This window comes from Theobroma cacao, chromosome 5 (assembly GCF_000208745.1).
Source record: "Theobroma cacao cultivar B97-61/B2 chromosome 5, Criollo_cocoa_genome_V2, whole genome shotgun sequence".
Taxonomy (NCBI): domain Eukaryota; kingdom Viridiplantae; phylum Streptophyta; class Magnoliopsida; order Malvales; family Malvaceae; genus Theobroma; species Theobroma cacao.
Window position 1 is genome coordinate 34,989,428 of NC_030854.1, and position 22,914 is coordinate 35,012,341.

Here is a 22,914-nt window from a genome sequence, read left to right on the forward strand (position 1 = left end):
ATATGTTTCTCGTGCTAGTATTTTTTGAGCTACGGCACAACATATTCATAGGGGTGGCATAGGCGTTCGCTTACTTATATATATAGCTAAAGTCCGATACATGATAAGCGTAGGGGTGGCATACGCTTTCGCTTATATATATATCGATGAAGGTCAGAAGTGGTGGCAAATGATCTTTTAGTTCCGTATTTTCCTAGCAAGCCATTTTGACCTCGATAACAATTATGTTGGAAATCTGTTATAATTTATAACCCTCCTCTACCCTCTGTTTTAAATGTCTTTTCTGATAAATTGTTTAGGATATTGTATGATAGATTTCACTTCTGAGGCTTTAATTGTTTAATAAGGTGGCCGGGTTGTTTGCTGTTACCAGCGCCTACCCTGGTTGGATCATCAGCGTTCGATTTTCACTCCCACCTTGTCCCTTGCCAACATCTGATAATGGGTTGGATGATCGATGATTCTGATCAGACCAAAATAGCTGAATAGAAACCTAACGCGATTGACTCCATGGAATTCGAAGATATTAACATTTACTTGGTTATGTTTAGGATTATGTGTTTCTAACCGAGCTAGCTAGCCCCGTCTTGACCTTGGATGATAACCATCTTGGCTACCCTACCGGCTTTTACAACGTTCTGTTTTTGCCCTTTCAAAATTTTTGACTTAAAACTTGGTATCCCTTCTTGGGTTGCATATATATACATATATGTATGATATATATTTGTTTAGGATAAGATTATCGTCATGAACTATTTTGAGCTTTACAGAAATAGAGAAATTCCGTTGGAAAGGAGATATGAGTATGAAGCAATCCTGCGCGGTGGAGTTTATACTTCTTTCCCTTCGAAATGAAAAAAAAGGGGTATTGGTGGGGTAACATGGGTGGAGGGCCCTCAATGGAATTTAAACTCATAAATTGTTACTTCTAATGCACTCATACGAGGCAGGAAGCCAATACTCTGTCTCATGCTCTAGTCAGGATTGAGTGCAATAAGGATTGTCATAGAGTTTGGTGAGGATCATTCCCTGAACTTTTACGTAATCTGGAGTTTCTTTGATTGTCCATAGCTTTTTAAAAGTTTAAAAAAAATGACTGATTTAATTTTAATTAATAAATACATGAAACTGATTTTATCTTTTTGTTATCTAGTCGGATTTAAATCAAGTTTGAGTATTAGGTTTTAATTATTTTTTGACATAAATTTAGTGTTAATTTTTAAATGAATACAAGTAGTGTAGTTTTTAATCAATCATATGATTCTTGTGATGTCAATAATCATGAGCACCCCTTCAATACCCTTGGACTTAAGCAAATATGTGCCCAATAGTGATGATCTATGTCAGTGCTTACAATATAAATTGATGATATCAATTTGTCACTTACAATTATTTGTTTTAGCTTAATGCCTTACCCTACAGCACAAGAAAGAAAAAACTGAATAATAAAGGAAGCAAGTGGCTGGTAAGAGATAAGTCTATGCTATTGATTCTTGTCCATTGACATAAAGTTCATGAGACTTTAAACTTGGAATTAAAAAGACCCTGTAGCTTTCCACCGACGTGGGGAAAAAGAGTCTACGAAGAAGATAAGGAAAAAGAACAATTAAGAGAAAAGTTATGCCGAATGGACGGTGATGATATTTTAATTTTCGCAAGTAATCGAACGATATCGTCAGACTTGTGCTAGTGATCGGTCGACCAGAAGAGGTTCAGGCCGACGACTTTGCATCTCTTCTCTGCATCTGAAGAACAACTGTAATGTTAGATGAAGTATGCTTTCTTCAGTTGGACCTACCGACCCATCTTTTTGACTAACTGTTGCCTTTTTGCTTTTTTGTTTTTTTAATATTATGGGAGTTTGATAGGCTTTATCTTTTCTTTGACATCTACGTGTACGTATATGTAAACATGTATATACAACACAAAGAAAATCATTTCAAAACCGTAAATTTTAAAATTTTATCACCAATATGTAAAGTATTAATCTAACTATGGCAATGGCCATGAACTCTTCAATTTCGTCAAGTACTCAAGCGAAGCTCAACTCTCATACGTTTGACTTTTAAAATTTGTTTTTGTATTATGTAGTTTTAAATATAAATTTTTTCTTTTTTACTAACGTAATATTTAAAGTTGATGGGATCACCCACCAATAGATATACAAAAACTGTTTTTTAGGTACATGTTAAACTGTCATGGAGAAAATCCAAGTTTACTATAAACAAGCCGCTCGTGTTGTCTTGCCATTGAAGATATTCAGAAATTCACAGCTTTGATTGCAGATATGAAGCAAACGGTGCTCAATTAATTAAGCAAAAGTTATATGTTTCTTTTCGTTAGTGTTCATCCTTTCTTTTATGTGAATTATTATTCTTAATTTTGTCTTGTTATCTCAGAAGAGACGGACGCAGGTAGGCAGAAAAACTTTAAAGGCAAATCAAATGGAGGTGATTAGCGAGGAGCAACAACGTGAGCAAGAGCAAAGGTTAGAGCAAAGTGCCAAGTCTTTGAATTATTCGCTTTCTTCTCCCCCAAATGCAGACACATAGATGGAAATTCGCCTTCATTAAACCTATTGGTTGCCTTGGGTTATGTATATCTATTGAATGATGATTTTTTTTTCCTACGAGCTACGTCACCTTCTTCTTGTCAATAAGGGATTCAAGGTTAAGGTGAAGTAGCTGGTAAAAGAAGTCAAGCAACGAAATTAACCCAACCTTATAGTTCTTGAATCCCTTCAAGCTCAAATTACTATTTCAATAAAAGAAACTTTTTGTTTTGTTTTTTGAGAAAATCAATAAAAGAAACTTGTATGTAAGCTAAATTACGATTTCAAATCCTTTCCCAGAAGCAAATGCTTCAAATAGCTTAAGAGTTAAAACCTAAAACTTATTCGCATGTTTTAAGGAAATACAGCGTCATATGCGATCCTACTTAATGATTATAGAAGCTCTTGAAAATAAAATCTGTTTAAGTTTTTTTTTCCTGAAAAAACCCATCGTATTAAATGCCTCCTGATGTATATATGTCTTTACTAGGCTTTTTATGTTCGGACGAAGGAACACAAATACATTTTTATTTTACTTAAATTTAAGAATATTTAAAATAGTATTTAAATTATTTAGTAAATTCTAAATAAATTTCTATTCTTTAATTATATTTAATTAAATTCTTATATTTTTATTTTAAGTCGAATTTTATTTCTTTTTGAACCAAATAAATTATTGATTTAATAANAAGTCGTAAATTTTTATTTTCTTTTTTAGAACCAAATAAATTATTGATTTAATAAAAATTTCACTTTTCATTTTATATTATATGACGCTAATGTAATATATTAATATGTTATAATAAATGATGATATGGTATGTTGATGTGAGTATATAATATTTTTCAACTTCCACATCAACACCACGTGATTATAAAACAATAAGAGGTATTTTGATTAATGATAATTAATCAAATATTAATTATAAGAATTTATTTGATTTAAAATAAAAATATATTAACTTCGTTAAACGCAATATCAAAATAAAGATTTATTTCAATTTTTTAAATAATTTAAAAATTTATTCAAGTATTATACCACATTTACCACTTCTCTATGAAAAAAAATCCATCAAACTAGGACCATAATGGGTGATTTTCTACATATTTCCAATGAAGTTATTCGAGTATCCATAATTCCCTTTTCTCTTGCAGTTCATATGGAACCTTGTCAATCAAACAGAAGCAAGGTACTAAGTGTTTGTGCAGTCGCTTGATTGGTGAATTGCAGATTGCTTGGTGGTAGAAGGCTTCTGTTGTAGTCCATGAGAAAAAGGGTTTTAAGGTTTTCTGTTGTAGTCCATGAGAAAAAGGGTTTTAAGGTTTTCTTGGGTTGTTAGTCAAGAGTTTGTGCTAGAAGTTAGGTGTTTTTGTTTTAAGTTGATTGTTTTTGGATATAATGGCATGGTTTAGAATTTCTTGAGTTGTGATCTTTGCGTAATCTGAGAAGTTTTTTAAAAGTTGGAAAGGTCAGTTCTTTGAGGGTTCTAATAGCTAATGTGGAGTCACCAATTTTTTTTTGGAGGGGTCGAATCCTGTTGTAATTCTGCTGCTATCTTTCTTTATAGTTTGATTGATATGCCATTACAAGTTTTTTATTTTTAATATTCAAGATTTGATATGACATTCAAGCTATGTGAAAACTAAAAATTTCGCTTTTTAGAAAAAAAAAAAAAATCACCATCCTCTTTTGGCGGCATCACTAGTACTAATAAGATTTCTCCATTACCAAACACCGGGCAAATTGGTCAGATTTCATCCCAATCTCTCTTTGCTTTCCAATTATTTGGTTGATTGAAATTTATTTTCAACTTTCAAAACATAGAAAACCAAATATTAAGCTAACCAAATAAACATACATATATCTTGACTCTACATAGAGAACCCAGAAGGAGAAATTAGGATGATAAAGAAAAAGGAGGAAAGCAGCCCCAGAGTTTTAAAGAAAAAGCTACACAACTCAAGCGTACTTAAGGTATATTGCTGGCTGCCCTACCCGTAATTAGGATTCTTTTGATCAATTTAGTTTATGGTTAATTCTGAATTAATAATCTTGAGTTTGCCTTGCCAAAATGGAAAGCAAGGAAGTCTATGAAGAAGCTAGAAGTTGAAGTAATAGAGAAGAGAGGATACACAATGTGCTTGAAACAGTTGCTAAAGGAAGAAGCAACAGTCAAGGAAGGTGCAATTCAAGAGATGGAAACAAAACTTGCACGAAATAAGAGAAAGAAAGAGATACTTTCTTCAAAGAATGAATGCGTCGAGCAGTTTATTACTTGTATGCTTGTTGTTTTTCAAGCTGAGGATCGCTTCATCTGAGATTCTACTACTTCTGCAAAGCATGACGAGAGAAGAAAATAGATACTTTTTAAGACGGAATAATCATGAAGTTTAATACTTCCAATCTGATTCTCATAGCTGTGTGGTTCATTTCAAGTTTGCTTTGGATATTCCCATGCAAAAAATAAATGCTATTAAAACTCTTTCATAATGCTTTACATAGTTATATTTTTTGCTTTATATTCTTCCTCATGAGTCTTTGCTAACGAAAAATTCAATTAAGACTTAATTTAATAATTGTCATCCTTATAGAAACAGATAAGGATCGAAATTCAATTCGGTCCCTCCTTTTAAAGTTTCTTACAAGACTATTGGTCCTTGGAACAAAAGCTATTCAACCCAATTCAAATCGGGCCCAGAATACATAACTTTTTTGTCGGATAAGGGAATCCTATTCTCAGACAAGAAAGAAAGATAAAGCTAGGCTGTCACAACCCAACTTGATAAGAACTAGTTAAGTATTCCGAACCACAAGTTGTTCTTGTTTAGTCCAGAAGTCACGCTCAAGCTAAAACCCCTCTATAAATTCAACCATGTCCTCATAGATCCCCACTCCTCTTTCCTAACACCTTCGTCCTCAATGTGCTACTTTTCTTCTTTCTATTCTTTATACCCTGCTCCCCAATTTTGACTCTCAATTCTTTCAATTTTTCCTCAAAATTGGTACAGTTCTTATATTATTGATGTAGTGTTGTTTTGATGTTTGCAGGTTATATGTATATAATAAATATGGCAAAGCAGATTCCATAGTTTGTTACTATATATTACTATTTGGATTGATACTTGTCACCGGAGGCTCTATATGTCCAGTTTCGAGTATGTATATTTGGTCTTACCTGTACGTTCACAGGAACCGAAGCAAGGTCCGATGGCAGGGATTGGACGAAAATGGCAAAAACCTGAAAGCCTGAAATTTCTATACAGAAGAATTACACCAATCTTTTCTGAACTTTGATCTTTTTAACTGACATCTTCATATTCTTTCCAGCTTTCCAGGTTTAATTTCTTTATACATAATTAATTATTTTGACATTTTGGCTTTAATATAGGCATGGATTCTTTTACTGATCATAAAACTTAAATAAAGCCTGTAAGATGAAAAGGTGAAAATCAACCCGAAACAAGAGTATATATCAAGGCGGGCAAGTAGACCTGAATGACACTGCAATCAACCCGAAACAAGAATATATAGCTTCCCTATGCCGATTAAGAAAACCTGTGATGACTCTCCTATATATAGTTTGTGCTTTTCAAAGGATTGTAAAATCATCAATTGAACCGAATAGCTTGACTAGTAGGAAAAATTTTTGTTAGGACTCTCCTCCACTTTGTGATTTATAGGGGATTGGCAGATGGGTTGTAAGGCTTTTGCTTGAGTGATTCCCTGGTTCTTTGTAGCTCCATGGGGAAAAAGTGGAAAAACAAGTAGCTAGTAGCCTCTTTTATCTTCTGATAAAGTATGTTTTGGTGAAGTATTGTTTATTAATATAATATGATGATGAATTCGTTTGTCACATTCAATGAACATTCAGGATAGGGCCAATGCTTATCTTTGTTAGCGCACGTCAAACCTTTACTAGTCGCGAGTTTGGGCTCAATGCTAGTCGATGATTGGCAGCAATGAAGTCAGCAACCGCGCGATGAGCGACTGAGCAGTGGCATTGCGACGGTAGGTATATTTGTCACCACTCCATCACAGCTAGAGTTAACCTTTAATTTCCCATTCTGTCTTTCGTGGCTTCTTTTCTGTACAAAAGAAATAAAGCAATAATCGACGAATTTCACTTTTGACAATCCCACTTTTCATTTTTTAATATTTTAAATCACTATATTACAAATGTTATGATCTTCTAGAGAACCTCATTTCACTATACTTTTTTTAATTTTTTATTTGATAAAGAATATGTATTTTTATTTGAATTTTTATAATTAATATTTTAATATTTAAATAAATATTTATTTTTTTGTTATATTTTATTTTGAATCGCATACGTTAATTAAAAATTAACTATAATTAATCAAAATGTCATATGTCACATAATATTAATATGATGTATTAACATATTATAATAAATATAAAAATTAATATATATATATATTATTCATCTACTTTATTTACAAAACCTATAATTGAAATTCGTATGCAGCTACATAATATAAAAATAATATTTTATAGTATTTGACAAATTTTTAGTGTGGTTAACTGTTGCTACTTGCTATATAGATGTTTGGAATTTTTATCTTGGTTTTAATAAGTTACCTAGGTTTAATTTAAGTAATACCTTTTTTTTATGCAAATGAATTACTTGATAATATTTTTTTTTCATTTTTTTAGTATTTTTTGGCCAATGAAAATGTCTCCTTCTTGACAAAGTTACCAAGATATTGCCGATATAATATGCGTCAACTTCACTCTCCCAAAAAAATATAAAATCTTTTTCTTTTTTCTTCTTCTTCCACCAGCGTTCGATCAGCGTAACTTAGTCGGAAGTGGATCGTTCGGTCCGCACGGACGAGAAGCAGTTAGCAGTGCATACTCCAAAACAACCCATAAAATCTAAGACCCTTTCCCCCTTTTAGCTTAAATCTAATCAAGTAATCCTCCAAGAAAAGAAACATTTCTTCGATTTCCCCCTTTCTCAAATGGCCCTTTTTTTCTTTCACCGTTTTGGACTGAATCGCTATCAAAACATGGTCAGATTACTCTCTCTTCGATTTCAGTTTGAGTACTTTTCTTTCTCTGTTTATCATACTATTGATCCAAAAAAGGTTGAACTTTTATGAATTAAAAGCTTTGCAGCTGAAATTAAACTCTTATAGTTTTGAAAATTGCTTGTCCAAACAGGGCCGTCGCTTGAGGGCTATGAGAGTGAGACTGGCAAAGAAGAGAAGGGCTATCAGGCGTATGAGACAGTCGCTAAGTGCTTCGCAAATCGCAGCTGAACAGATTGAGCGAGACCACGAGCGGATGTTTGCAGCTGAACAGATTGAGCGACGGAACCGGCGAATTATTGCAGAGAATGCTCTCATTGATCAATTGGTTTACGATCTTCTGGCTGAGCTTGAAAACGATCCTTTAATCAGGAGCGCTGCTGAAGCAATCCGTGCTGAGAATCTTGATGGAAGGAACATTATTATAAACCAAGCTCCACCTCCCGGCGGCGGCCGCCCGCGGCGGCGCCGATGACCATCGTAAGTGGTGTGATGGCGGGCTTTGTTACTCTAGAGGTGGTGGTGGAGCTTAAGGTTTTATGGGTTTTTTTTTCTTGCTTTTTTTTCCCATAACCCCACCCCTCCTACCTTAAAAGCAATATTCAAATTTGAGAATTTTTCTTGTTTTTTTGTTTTTTATTTATACCATAATCAAGCCCGCCCTTGCTTGTACACTCACTGCTTTAATGATTATATAATTATGGATTTTGAATTTATGGCTTTTTAGAAGTACTTCTAATTATTGGGACTTGTTTGTTATTACTAATACTTGGCTTTTTGTTGATTTGTTATTAAATCGGTTAAAGAGCATTTAAGGAATATTTTGAGTGGATTAAATTTAGAAGTTGCTGCTGATACTAGGTGGTTGGTAGAGTATAGATTTATTATAGGAAGTTGGTGTGCTTGGAGGAATGGGATACAGGGATAGTGTTGGACTGAGCGATAACTAGGGATTTGCTCCATTTTAATTATTCTAGAGGGATTCAATGTGATTCAAGAATGGATAAGTACTTCCAGAGAAGTGATAATTAAATTGGGAAGGAATTAATGCTGGGCTAAAGAATTTTTTGTAAAGGTTAGGCTTTAATGGTTGTGAGTCATTCAGTAGAGTAGAATTCAAATTTACTTGGGTTGGTAGGTCTATTTATATATGTCTAGCACTAGCAAGGTATCTATTGGAAAAATGTAGATTTTAAAAAAATTAAATTGTTAACTATGGGCTTTGAGATTATGGCCAAGGTAGAGATGAAAGGGGTTATGCTTGTTGTGTGCTTGGGTCGGTGTAAAAAGCTATAGCCACACTGGTCAAGTGTTCTAAATGGAATAGCTACTGCCTTGTTTGGTTTATATGTTGACTTAATTAAAGTTATTTAAGTAGAGGTTTAATATAGTTGTACTTATGTGATTTAACTATATACATGATGCTAAAGGAATACAAAACTTTTGATTACCTTAGTTGATGAGAATGAAATTTTTGTTGGATGCTTGGGATTGTTTCTTTGCAGGTATAATAAGGTGAAATGCACAATTTTCAGGGGAAACTCTTGCAAAAATTTTGTAGGACTCTCCCCTGAAATCTTGACCATACTGAGATAAATACGAAAAGAAACTTCTTTTCGTGACCAAAAGAATTGTGGAGTGACCGTGCCATGAGAATTGTGGCTTATGTGTGTTTGACTTAATGATTGCTGGTGTTTCTTTTTGGTTTTTATTATTGCTCTTTTACCAGTACGTAAACTTTGAAGATAAAAGGGGAAGGTTTCGAGGACAAAAAGAAAAGAGAACAGTGGGACCCCAATCTCACTCCCTTTCATTACCTAGGCTAAGTCAAGTGAGCTAGTCGGCTTTGCCACTTACATGCAAACACATAATTGCATAGTGAAACACCATTTGATTGGCATTGTCCTCCATTTGTATTGCTTATTCTGTCTCAGCACTAATCAATATCAGTTTATTTTTAGTACTACTAGTATTTAAAAAAAATAGAAAAGAAAAGAGAAAGACTAGTCATTACACTTATTTGCACAAGAGTTAAGAGAAGAAGGGGAAAAAAGCCAAGAGGGTGCTTAATTAAAGAATTAGAAGATTGAAAAGATGGTATACGAACAACTGATTAAAAGCAATTTCTTTTAGTAGTGGTAATTTTTGTCAATCACTTTCGTCAATAGGAATCGGGCATTATCCCTTAAAGCTATAGATTAATATATTTAAATGCTTGTGTCAATTTTATCCATAAGGGGCAAGAGAAAATGACATATATACGGTCGTCAATTCCCTACTCTCATACTTCAATTCAGTTGAATTAGTTTCAAGTTAATGTTTGAAAAGGTTGGGGCATTCAATTTCTAGCATGTTGTTCAAACTCAAAAGGTCCAGAGTTAATTACTTTTAAATGGTTTTTAATTAAAAATAATAAATATAATCACTGTTTTATAATACTAGTGTTTAATATGTCAAAAAAAAATGACCCTACGTCCTAATTATAAAGCTTAAACTTACCTTGCAAGAAACTATACGATAAGGGTTCTTCCAAGTTAGAAGTGTTCGTTACAACAAGGGTTCTTCCCAGTTAGAAAGTTGATGTCAAATTGTTCACTGGGCTGATGCAGCCTTGTCTCGGTGTTTTGTGACGATCTTTTCTGGTGCTGCTGGTGTGTTACTCGTGTGGTCTTTTGCTGCTCTTCTGTTTTGCCTCAAATGGTGGGGCCAGTGGGATGGTTCCGAGGGCATGCTAGTAATTTTGATGGAGCTCTCATTGCTATCTCTCAGTGTTGTTTCAGCAAGCTTCAGCTTAGTATAAATTTTTGTTGTTGCCTCTCTGGCTGCCTTCTGTCTTTTGTCTAGGGGCTGTCTTGTCTTTGGATAGCTGCAGCTTTTTCCTGATAAGCAGCTGCTTCGTTTTTTGTATATGGTTCGGCCTCTTTTTTGCAAGCTAGCTGTCTTATGCTAATACGAGTTTTCTACCTCCATGGTTCAAGACCCATCAGGGCATCCTACCTGCATGATTAATAAATCAATCACTTTTCACAAAAAAAAAGAAAAAACTCACGAACTTGAACTAATTAAGATTGAAATTTAGACATTATTCTTTCGGCACAAATTCATTTTAATTCGAAAAAATATTATATATTAAATAAATAATATATTTGTAAAATTATAAATTTTAATTTTAAAAAACTGGCCCTTGATTTATGGTTCAAGATGTGAATCCGGTTTGGTCTGGCCACAAACATCGGTATTCCACGACAACGTGGACCCATTATATATGTAACTGTTTATGGCTTCGGCAGCAAGGGTAGGGCCTAGGGGTGAAATGTCGGTTTTGTGGCTAAGACTGTGGGACCGCCCAACCCATATCAAATTAAATGCTCTCTCTGTGTGGCTTTCAGTATCATTGGCGCAAGCCAAATGACTTTGATAACCGTAAGATACCTAAGAACGTGACATCTAAGAGGCATGCGTCTCATATTTTGGGTTTGGTTAGAATTTTTTTAAAATTAAAAAATTCTCTTAAGAGAATTGATAAATAAAATTAAAATTAAATAATATATTTGATATTATAACAGCGTGTACAAGAAAACTAATGTGATAGGATAATCGTTAAATAACTTTTAAATTTATTTATTTACTTTATGTTATTTAAAATAGTAACAAGAGTTTCTCACAATAATATTTTTATTTTGTAATTAGTAAATTCTGGTATTACGATATTTTGGTAATTGAGTAGTGATTTGAATATCATGCCATGCATGTACTCAAACTTATATTAAAAAACGACTAGATAATTTAGAGTAATTAATTCGAACAAGTTGTCGATCCAATTTAAGTAAACTTTGTTACTTACGATTTTAAGTTTTAGATCCAATTTCAACAAAATTCTAAATCTGATTTGCACTCAAAGAAAGAAACGCAATAGTAGGATTTCCAATCATATCATATCTTTGTCGAACTCCACGTGGGACGACATCCACAAGCAAACCTGATGAAACCTTGTCCTCACATATATGAGGAATTATGTTAGAAAAAGAAAACCACAAGTACTTTCTTTATCACCGATATACGCGGGTTCGGCACAAAAAGAAAGGGGGGTTCTCTCTCTTTTTCGATACAGTACAAGAGGCCACAGACAAAATTCTCACACCAATCAAAAATCAATACACCAATCTCACTCCACCTTTATCTCTGTGAAGCAAAAGCCAAATTGGGGTCGTTGGCTTTGCCAGTTGCATGCAGAGACATAATGCATAGTGAAACGCCCTGCGATTGGAATTGTTCTCAGCACTAATCAATTTCAGTTTATTTTTAGTACTATTAGTATTGAAAAAAAAAATGAACAGAAAAGAGAAAGACTAGGCATTACACTGTTTACATAAGAGTTGAGAGCAAAAGGGGAAAACGCCAAAAGGGTGCTTAATTAAAGAATTAAGAAGATCGAAAAGCTGGTATCAAAACGACTGATTAAAACCCATTTCTTTTAGAAGTGGTAATTTTTGTCAATCACTTCCGTCAATAAGAACCGGGCATTATCCCTTAAAGCTAAAGATTAATATATTTAGATGCTGGTGTCAATTTTATCCATAAAGGACAAGAGAAAATGACATATGGTAGTCAATTCCCTACTTTCATACTTCAATTCAGTTAAATTAGTTTCAAGTTAATGTTTGAAAAGGTTGGGGCATTCAATTTCTAGCATGTTGTTCAAACTCAAAAGGTCAAGAGTTAATTTAGCAAGATTTAATTACTTTTAAATGGTTTTTTAATTAAAAATAATAAATATAATCACTGTTTTATAGTATTAGTATTTAATATGACAAAAAAAAAAAGGATTCCTAAATATAAAGCTTAAACATACATTGTAAGAAAATATACAACGACAATTCTTTCAAGTTAGAATTGTTCGAAGTTATTCATCAGCTCATGAACTTGGATTAATTAAGATTGAAATTTAGACATTATTCTTTTGGCACCAATCCGTTTTGATTTGAAAAAAATTATTATATGTTAAATAAATTTAATATATAATATACAACAATATTTAATTTTAAAAAGCTGGCTGATTTAAGGTTCAAAATGTGAATCCAGTTTGGTGTGGCCACAAATCTCGCTATTCGAAGGTGACGTGGACCAATTACCTATGTACGTACTGGTGGCTTCGCCAGCAAGTCTAGGAGCTAGGGGCTAGGAGTGAAACGTCGGCTTCATAGCCCCCCCCCCCCCCGCCCCCAATCATATCCAAGCAAATGCTCTCTCTGCGTGGCTTTCGGTGCCGTTGGCGCAAGTCCAATTGCTTTGATAATAATTTTGATTAAATGATATTTTTAATTAATTTTGATTTAAAATTAATATAATAAATTAATAATTTATTAAATTTATAAAATAATATATTTTTAAATACATATATTTTACTTTATATATAAATTAATAATTTTTTATATATCAAAATTATATATATACTTATCTCAATTAAAATTTTTTTGTAAAATATGATTCAAATGATATTTATTTCGTCTTGAAATTCATGTCGCTTTAGATTTCATTTTTAACTTTTTTTTCGTGTATTAAGAAGCTTTAGTGTAATAAGAGGCAGAGTGGCCCTTGTGAATGGAAAATTTTAAAAATTTCTTTATATTACATATATTTTTTAATGAGCTCTAAAATATTTTTTTATTAAATTATTAATACAATATGTTATACATATTTTAATGGACCCTTAAAATAATTTTTTATTAAATTATTAATACAAATAAAAAATAATAAAATAACTATATAAATCCATTTAACGTTACCTAACTCTTAAATTTTCTCTTTTTAAGTTTCTTCACATCTCTTTTCATCTTTTTCTTTTTGTGTTCTTTCTCTTTTTTTTTTCATTGTAAAATTACAAAAAAGTAAAATTTTGTTATCTATCTTTTTTTATTTATATTATTATTATTATTTAAATTTGTTTATTTTTTTCAATTTTATTCTATTTGATCATATATTTTAAGTTTTTATAAATTTTTTTCAAATTTTTACGAATCATTAATTATATTCTTCTTTTTTGTTATGTAGTTTTATTTTTTACTTGTCATATTTTTTTTTGTTATGTGTTCTCAATGATTTTGTCTTTAAAAATTAAAAAATTATTACGTAATTCTCAAATATATGGTAGAGCATTACATTATTGATTGTTGCTTAAAATTTTATCAATAAATTATTTTTTATTAATCTTGATTATATAAGATATTTTTTTAATGTGTTTTATACTCTATGTTTAGTTGAAAGAAAATTATCTTTGAGTATTTAGTCTTTAAATAATACTAATATATCAGAAGAAATTACTAATTTTGTATATCATATTTAATTATTTATATTTTATGTATTATTTCTCTTCATCTTTGACCCCCTAATAAAAGTTGACTAGTTCCATCTTCTAGGTGTAGTGTTCTCGTATTGCATGAGAAAATTGATATTGATTGATAAATGCTTTGATGACCTCCTAATCATGTTTAATATTGTTCCTTGGCTCATTTGTAAGTTAAACTTTTTTGACACTTATTATTACAATTGTTTTTGGATACAATTTGGATTTTTTATGTTGAATCCACACAATACTTTATACATTTTATCTATTATTATTGATTTCTTTACACTTTTGAGATGAAAAATCATTACTTTAGTTTTACTATTTGTGATACTGTATGATTTTTTTAGATGTTTTTACATGACTTAATATTTATGGGTATATTAATTAAGTATACATCTAATGTAATTTTAGTTTGTTGTAAAAATAGATAGATTCATGACTTCTATTTAATAAGACTAATTACATTTATAAACTTATGTTGATTAAACAAATATATAGAATAATTATAATTCGTAATAGATAATTTGTTAATATTTGTATAATCACAATATACAATAGATGTATTAATTTTAATGTTTTGAAAAAAATAAATAAAGAATATCTTCATAAATTAATTTTTTGTTAATTAATATATAAATTAATAATGATTAATTTATCAACTAAATAATGTTTTAATTAATTAATAAATTTTCATAGTTCCAACAGTCTTAATTTATAAGGTTTTACTGTATCTCATATTTTTGGGTTGGGTTAGAATTGTTTTTAAATTTAGAAAAAAAAATCTCTTAAGAGAATTGACAAATAAAATTAAACTTAAAAGATAGATTTCAATTATATAAACATCTAAAGTTTCTTTCTCTTCTTGAAGCCCATCCAAACTTGCTCTTTTTCTCCACCTCTCTCTCTTCTTCTCTCTCTTTGTTAGCGATCTGCTGCATGCCTAACTTTGAACGCTCAATGCTTTCTCAAATCGTGAGATTTTTCTGAGTTTTTTTTTATGCAATTCTATTTTGGTTTCAATACCATTTAGTTGTCGTGGAGAAAAATAAGTTAGATATAGTACTTGAAACAACCCATAAAATCTACTACCGTTTCCCCCTTTTAGCTTGAATCTAATCAAGTAATCCTCCAGAAAAAGGCAACAATTTTTACATTTTTGGGCTAAATCTCTCTCAAATGACGGGATTCTTCTTTCATCATTTCTGCCTGAATCGCTCTCAGAGCATGGTCAGATAACTCTCTCTTCGATTTCAGTTAGAGAACTTTCCTTTTTCTGTTTATCAAATTATTGATCCAAATAAGGTTAAAACTTTTACATATTAAAAGCTTTGCAACTGAACTTAAACTCTTTATAATTTGGGAAATTGCTTGTCCAAACAGGGTCGTCACTTGAGGGCTATGAGAGTGAGATTGGCAAGGAAAAGAAGGGCCATCAGGCGTATGCGGCAGTCGCTAAGTGCTCTGCGAATTGCAGCTGAACAGATTGACCGACGGAACGAGCGAATGATTGCTGAGAATGCTCTCATTGATCAATTGGTTTACAATCTTCTGGCTGAGATTGAAAACAATCCTTTAATCAGGAACGCTTTTGAAGGAATCGATGCTCAGAATCTTGATGAAAGGAACCAAGCTCAACTTCCCCGTGGCGGCGGCGGAGTCGATGACCGCCGTGAATAGTGTGATGGTGGGCTTTATTACACTAGAGGTGGTGGTGGAGCTTAAGGTTTTATGGGGCCTTTCTCTTTTCTTGTGTCTTGTTGTTTATTTATACCATAATGATGGCTCCCCTTGAGTCTATAATAACTGCTTCAATGATTATATGATTATTGATTATGGCTTCTTATGGCGAATTCCTGTGTTGATGTAATTGCAAAAGGAGGGGTGGATAAGGAAGAACTGTTTGTGGCTTGGATCTAAGAAGGTCGAACAGGTACAAGATAGGTGGATTCACTCTGTTTGGGCCGGTGTATGGTGCAGGTTGAGGATTGGAAGCTAATGTCTCTGTTGACATGTGCATGGAATCTGCATTCTGGTTCTGCTTGTGTTGTTTGCCTGTTTAGTGTGTGGTGCATTGCAGTTATTGACGAGGATGTAATCTGGAACTGTCTATTGTCGGGGTATCTCCTCCTGTTGGTGGTTTACGAAGCTTGTGGCAGGGGCCGTATGCTGTTATTGTATTGGATTCTGTTATATGTAGGGGGGATATTAACGTGGGATTAATGTTTGTGTGATGTAATTGGGGGTCTGCTCTTGATATGTAGGTCTGCTTTTGTGAGGTATTTTGACATTGGCAGGGTGTGATATTTTCTGATGTATTGGCCTTAAGCCGAGAGGCTTATGCTGCTGATGTTATTCATCATGATCAATAAAATGAATTGGCTTATCAAACAAAAGTTCCCGATTGATCAACTTAATTAAATTTTCTAATACAGTGGTTCCACACATGGAGTGGCAACTACGTACAGGGCATGATTAATTAACTTTGCTAATTACTCTAGTGTTGTTGACAAATCATGCAGATTAATATTTTCTAATGCTAGATATTATGGAAAGAGGGACATTAGAAACCCATGTTTAAGAAAAAGATTAGAAATTTCTATAGCAAAAAATTGAAATTTTCATTTTTAATATAGAACTTCTTGATTTGTTATTGATAATTGGAAATTGTTTATAACTACTTACACTTGGTTTTGTGTTGATGTGTTATTAAATGGATTAACAAGCATTTAAGGAATATTTTGAGTAGATTAAATCTAGAAGTTGCTGCTGAAACTAGGTAGTTATTACAGCAAGTTAGCGTGCTTGGAGGAGCGGAATACAAGAATGGTGTTGGATTGAATAGTATGTAGGGATTTTTCCCATTTTAAATTATTCTAGATGGACTTAAATTAGATTCCAAAAATGTTTTAATTTAGCTTATTGACTTAAATGAATATTGAGCATTGAAGACGGAATTTAAGGGAAGGGTTGATCCTTCCCTTACCACTGTAATTGCTAAGCTATCTAATAGACTCATAGATGCTTTCTTTTCGGATACAATAGGCCAAAGAAGAGGGAAACACGGATCTAATTCCACCGCTCAGCCTAAGTGAGGTAGGTGGCAGAGGAAGAGTGACTGGTTAACGTTTGAAAAGGTTGGGTTTTGAATTTCTAGAATGTTGACACAACTTGGCATATTCTCAATACTTTTAAATGGTTTTTTTAATTAAAAATAATTAATGAGCTCGTGGCATTGGCGGCGAGGCTAGGGCCAAGGGTCAAACCCAGGCTTCATGGCTAAGGTTCCCTAGAGGAGTGACGAAATTCCCGCGCCAGGTGGATAAGGCATTGACCATTTAACTAAGCTTTGGCTTTGACAACCCCACCCTCCAAACCATCTGTCGTCATGGCTCTCACTATTGGCTCATTGCATGTGAGGCACGAGCTAAATGACTTGATAACTGTCATGTGAGCTTTTTGAGTCACCAATCATAAATGGTGTTTTTTTTTCAGCTAAGTTGTTGGAGACAATTAGTCTGTCATGATTGAACTGTGACAAACATGTACATTTAAGATAACCTACGCATGTGACATCTGGGCTGCATCTACGTCATATCTTTGAATAGTTTGGTTTCTTTTGAATTTTCATTCTTTTAAATTAAAAAAAAGTACTCTTAAGAGAATTAATCTTTTTATTTTCCCCACAAAAATCATTTTATGATTTTTTAAAAAAATCATGTTTTATTTATGCTTTTTCTTTTTAAACAAAATAAACCTTACATACTAGATTTGATACCAAAAGAATTAATGTGATATCATAACATTAGAAGATTTATTTGCTTTATGTTATTTAAAATATTAGCAAGAGTTTCTCATAATAATATTTTTATTTTAATAATTAGTAAATTCTGGTATTGCAATATTTTGATAATTAAGGAGTGATTTGAATGCCATGGTCTTGCATGTACGCAAACCTATATAGAAAAACACGATTAAATTTAGAATAATTAATTCGAACAAGTTTTAGATCCAATTCAAGTAAACTTTGTTAATTTCGATTTTAGGTTTTACATCCAACTTTAAGAAAATTCTAAATCAAAATTTAGACCAATTTTAGGAGTTGACGATGACTTTCTTTTTGGTTGCCTCTTCTTTTCAAACCATAGTGTATATTTGTCTTAAGTCCACGTGGGGCGACATCCACTATCGTGTTACATTGAAACAAGGGACACGTGTTTCCGTCTCAGAAGCTAAACTCCAAAGGTGGGGCCGCCATCTCTGGCGTTGCTGACCACAAATATCTGAGGCACTTTGTATTGCTTCCCATCTCTTCTTTTTCATTCTTCATCAGTATCCAATCACACCTCAGTTCTTGGAACTCTTTCGTCTCACCTTTGTCTTTTGACCCAATCTTTTTCCCCGATGGTTAGATCTCTATCTAATACAGTGGTTCCCAATTGGTCAACTTAACTAAATTTTCTAGTACAGTGGTTGCGCACATGGAGTGGCAACTACGTACAGGGCATGCTTAATTAACTTTGCTAATTACTCTAGTGTTGTTGACAAATTATGCAGATTAATATTTTCTAATGATAGATATTATGGAAAGAGGGATATTAGAAACCCATGAATAAGAAAAAGATTATAAGTTTCTATAGCAAAAAAATTGGGATTTTTCTTTTTTTAAATAGACTTTCTTGATTTGTTATTGATTATTAGAAATTGTTTATAACTACTTATACTTGGTTTTGTGTTGATTTGTTATTAAATGGAGTAACAAGCATTTAAGGAATATTTTGAGTGGATTAAATGTAGAAGTTGCTGCTGAAACTAGGTAGTTATTATAGCAAGTTAGTGTGCTTGGAGGAACTGAATACAAGAATGGTGTTGGATTGAATAGTATGTAGGGATTTTTTCCATTTTAAATTATTCTAGATGGACTTAAATTAGATTCCAAAATTGTTTTAATTTGCTTTATTGACTTAAATGAATATTGAGCATTGAAGACGGTATTTAAGGAAAGGGTTGATCCTTCCCTTAAATACCATCTTCGATCCTCAATAATAAATAGGCATGAGAATTGTTGTTTATGTGTGTTTGGCTTAAAATTTGAAATTAAAATGAAAAGGTAATGTCGTTACACTATAGTAACAAGTCACGATAAAATCGAATTACAAAGCTAATTTTGCCAACGAAACTGTCCATCTCTTACCACTGTAATTGCTAAGATATCTAGTGTACTCATAGATGCTTTCGTTTCGGAAACAAGAGGCCAAAGAAGAGGGAAACGCGGATCTAATTCCACCGCTGAGCCAAAGTGAGGAGGATGGCAGAGGAAGAGCGACTGGTTAACGTTTGGAAAGGTTGGGCTTTGAATTTCTAGAATGTTGACTCAATTTGGCAATATTTTTTAATTAAAGATAATAAATCAGCTTATGACATTGGCGGCGAGGACAGGGCCAAGGCCCAAGGGTCAAACCCATTTCATAGCCAAGGGCTCGCTAGAGGAGTGAAGTGATGAAATTCCCACGCTAGGTGGATAAGACATTGACCATTTAACTAAGCATTGGTTTGGACACCCCCCTCCCCCGCCCAATCACCAAATCATCTCTCCTCGTGGCTCGCAGTATTGGCTTATTGCATGTGAAGCACAAGCTAAATGACTTTGATAACTGTCATGTGCCGCTTCTTCAGTCACCAATCATAAATGATGGGTTTTTTCAGCTAAAACTCTTGGAGACAATAAGTTTGTCATCATTGAACTGTGACAAACATGTACATTTAAGATACCTACGCAGGTGACATCCCGGCTGCATATACGTCATATCTTTAAATAGTTTGATTTGGTTTGAATTTTCATTCTTTTAAATTAAAAAAAGTACTCTTCAGAGAATAAATCTTTTTATTTTCCCCATTAAAATCATTTTAGGATTTTTTAAAAAAATCATTTTTTATTTATGCTTTTTCTTTTTAAACAAGATCAACCTTAAATAATAGATTTGATACCAAAAGAATTAATTTGATATCATAGCATTAGAAGATTTAGTAAGTGTACTTATCCGTAAGTATCTTTTAAATTTATTTATTTGCTTTATGTTATTTAAAATATTAGCAAGAGTTTCTCATAGTAATATTTTTATTTTAATAATTAGTAAATTCTGGTATTGCAATATTTTGATAATTAAGGAGTGATTTGAATGCCATGGTCATGCATGTACGCAAACCTATATAGAAAAACACGATTAAATTTAGAATAATTAATTCGAACAAGTTTTAAATCCAATTCAAGTAAACTTTGTTAATTTCGATTTTAGGTTTTGCATCCAATTTTAAGAAAACTCTAAATCGAAATTTTGAGCAATGTTGACGATGACTTTCGTTTTGCTGTCCTCTTCTTTTCAAACCATACCCTATCTTTGTCTTAACTCCACCTGGGACGACATCCACGACCGTGTCACTTTCAAACAAGGGACACGTGTTACGTGCTCAAACGCTAAACGCCAAAAGGAGGGGCCGCCATCTCTGGCGTTGCTGACCACAAATATCTAAGGCACTTTTTATTGCTTCCCCTCCGATCTTTTTCATTCTTCATCAGTATCCAATCACACCTCAGTTCTTGCAACTCTTTCGTCTCGCCTTTGTCTTTTGACCCAATCTTTTTCCCCGATGGTTAGATCTCTATCTCTAAGATTTCATTTTCTGTATTTGGTTTTATTCATTCATCAACAAACAAAGGAAAGTGATTAGTTTTCCCAAATGTTATTGATCCAATTAAATTAAGCTTGCATTTTAGTGGGCAATATGAAATTTGAAGCTATGCAGGTGGTATTGAGCTTATGAATGTGGTACTTGCTCAAAATTTGAAGCTGAACTGTTAATAAATGTTGCTAATCTGCTTTGCCTGATCGAACAGGACCCCCGAGATTTCATTGCTGTTGCTCTGGAATTTGAATTGGAGATGCAGAGGGAGAAGAAAAGGGAGATGGAAGAGTCTCTAAGGGCTGCCCAAGTTGCTCTAAGAAAGAAGGAGAGAGGGCTTTCTGTGCGTAGGAGAAAGACGCAGGGAATGCGTGCAAAGGAAGCGGCCAAAGAGAAATTGATTGTTGATTTCATGGTTTTCGTTGAAGCGGTTGAGAATAACGATCTCGAGACTGCTCAGAAATTTGATGAAAATGCTATGATGAAAGCTATTGTTACTATGATGGGCAGTAACGGTGGCGATGGCGGCGACAGTGGAGGATTTGCAGGCGGATACGGTAATTTTTTTTAAAAAAAAGAAAGCCCGAAGAAAAAATCACGTGCCGTTTTCCAGAACTCGATCGACCTGGCTGGTTGAAAGGGAAACCGGGCACTTGTTTGGAACACATTATTAATTAAACTGGTTGCTATCAAAACTTGGTACAAATTGGTTGATGGATTTTGGTTTTTGCTTATGCAGGAGACGGTAACGTTACTGAAATCGATGTGAATCCTGAAGAAAAGGCTGTGATGGATGCAACTGTAGCTACGGTGAACGTTGGCAACTATGGCGGCCACAATGGAGGATTCGTCGGTGACTACGGTAAAAAGAAAAAACTGGAAAAAGAATAATGCTTTACAAACTGGATTTGACACTGGCCAATTGAACCAGTTGGATTAAAGCCGATCAATTATTGGGTCAGAACATATAATTAAACCGGTTGTAGTCAAAACCAATCAAAAGCCTTTACAAATTGGCTAAAAGTTTTATGGTTGTTGTGCACAGGAGGGATTAGCAACAATCTTGAAAAGGCTCAGAATATCGATAAGGAAGCTATGATGGCAGCCGGTATTGAAGAAAGAAACAGTGACGCCAGTGAAGGCAGCGACGGCGGTGGATATGGCGCGTGTGTCAGTGGTAACCGCCGCGAGTAGACTGATGGTGGGTCCTGTTAATTACTTTCATATGGAAAGATACGCATGTCCTGTTTTTTGTATTAGTTTATTGTTTTAGTTTTACAACTTTCTTTTACTTCGGGTGTGTTGATAATAATTGGATCAAATCTATATAGTGGGATTGATTGAAATATAGATATCCCAGCTTTCACTTTATTAGTAATAGCAAGTTGTTGATGGGATAGTGTTTGATTGAAATATCCATTTTAATTGTTCCTTGATGAATTTAAATTAGATTTTAGCTTGATATTCTTAGAGAAGTAATATTTATATTGTGAAGCACTTAATGTTGAATTTTTATAAAGGTTATGTATTATTGGTTTTGAGTTACTCAACAGAATGGAATTGAAAATATATTTGTGTTGGTAAGTCCATTTAAGTGAATGCCCAACAAAGTATTTATATGGAGAAACATTGATTAGATAATTAAATTGTGAAGTATAGGCTTTGAGGTTACGAGCAAGTATTCATGATTTTTTTTCCCTTTTGCTAGTTCAATAAATGCATTAAGTCATTTAATAATGATGTTGTTCTGGGGAAAAGAAAAGAAAAAAAAAGGAAGAAGAGAGAAAAAGAGTAAACACAGAAGACAAAATTCTGGGAAATATTGGGAGGGAGTGAGGTGAAAAAGGGGCTCAGTAGGGGAGAGTGCGAGAGCTGACCACTGATGCCATGATGCTGGTGGCATGACTGAAGCTGAACTTTTTAGTCAGTGGGGGGCAGGGTCAGTAGAGACATGGCAAAAAAATGAGGGGGTGGAAACGTAGTGAGTGTTGGAAGAATTTTTCCAACTTCGTGATGGGCTTGTGGCATTTCATGAAGCTAGACTAAGAGGGGTTGAGATGCAGGATAGGATTACGGGGAGAGCAGGGGATCTATGGTCGGGGGTAGGTATGAGAGATGCAGATCAGATGTGTGTTGAGGAAGACAAAATTGGGGAAAGGAAGGGCGAGAGTGAAGCAAGGTGCAGGAGGTGTCAATGGAGCGGTAAAAGATGAGCCTTTGTGGATGGGAAGACCAGCCTTTTTCTTCAGGCTGTTTGATTGTGTATCATAGTCAGCTGCTGCTCTGTT

At 33.4% G+C, this 22,914-nt stretch overlaps 3 protein-coding genes and 1 long non-coding RNA gene across 7 annotated transcripts; all 4 read left to right on the forward strand.

Annotated features, from left to right (window-relative positions):
- Positions 1,856-4,155, forward strand: LOC108661866. The gene is made up of 3 exons (XR_001927758.1): positions 1,856-2,299; positions 2,400-2,488; positions 3,706-4,155. It is a non-coding gene; the product is annotated as an uncharacterized LOC108661866 (long non-coding RNA).
- Positions 5,433-8,318, forward strand: LOC18599921. Of its 4 annotated transcripts, XM_007030122.2 has the most exons (4): positions 5,433-5,886; positions 6,423-6,559; positions 7,354-7,584; positions 7,736-8,318. In XM_007030122.2, the coding sequence occupies exons 3-4, from the start codon at positions 7,534-7,536 to the stop codon at positions 8,075-8,077; spliced, it is 393 nt and encodes a 130-aa protein (XP_007030184.1). In that variant the 5' UTR covers positions 5,433-5,886; positions 6,423-6,559; positions 7,354-7,533; the 3' UTR covers positions 8,078-8,318. The 4 variants fall into 4 exon arrangements, with proteins under 4 accessions (XP_007030184.1, XP_017976012.1, XP_017976011.1 ...); XM_018120523.1 differs by lacking the exon at positions 5,433-5,886 and having other exon boundaries at positions 5,893-6,563; XM_018120522.1 differs by lacking the exon at positions 5,433-5,886 and having other exon boundaries at positions 5,893-6,559.
- Positions 14,804-16,336, forward strand: LOC18599923. Its single transcript, XM_018120775.1, has 2 exons — positions 14,804-15,175; positions 15,329-16,336. The coding sequence occupies exons 1-2, from the start codon at positions 15,125-15,127 to the stop codon at positions 15,623-15,625; spliced, it is 348 nt and encodes a 115-aa protein (XP_017976264.1). The 5' UTR covers positions 14,804-15,124; the 3' UTR covers positions 15,626-16,336.
- LOC18599924 lies at positions 20,655-22,088 on the forward strand. The gene is made up of 4 exons (XM_018121185.1): positions 20,655-20,749; positions 20,841-21,183; positions 21,366-21,488; positions 21,672-22,088. Exons 1-4 carry the CDS (start codon positions 20,729-20,731, stop codon positions 21,818-21,820), a joined length of 636 nt encoding a protein of 211 aa, XP_017976674.1. The 5' UTR covers positions 20,655-20,728; the 3' UTR covers positions 21,821-22,088.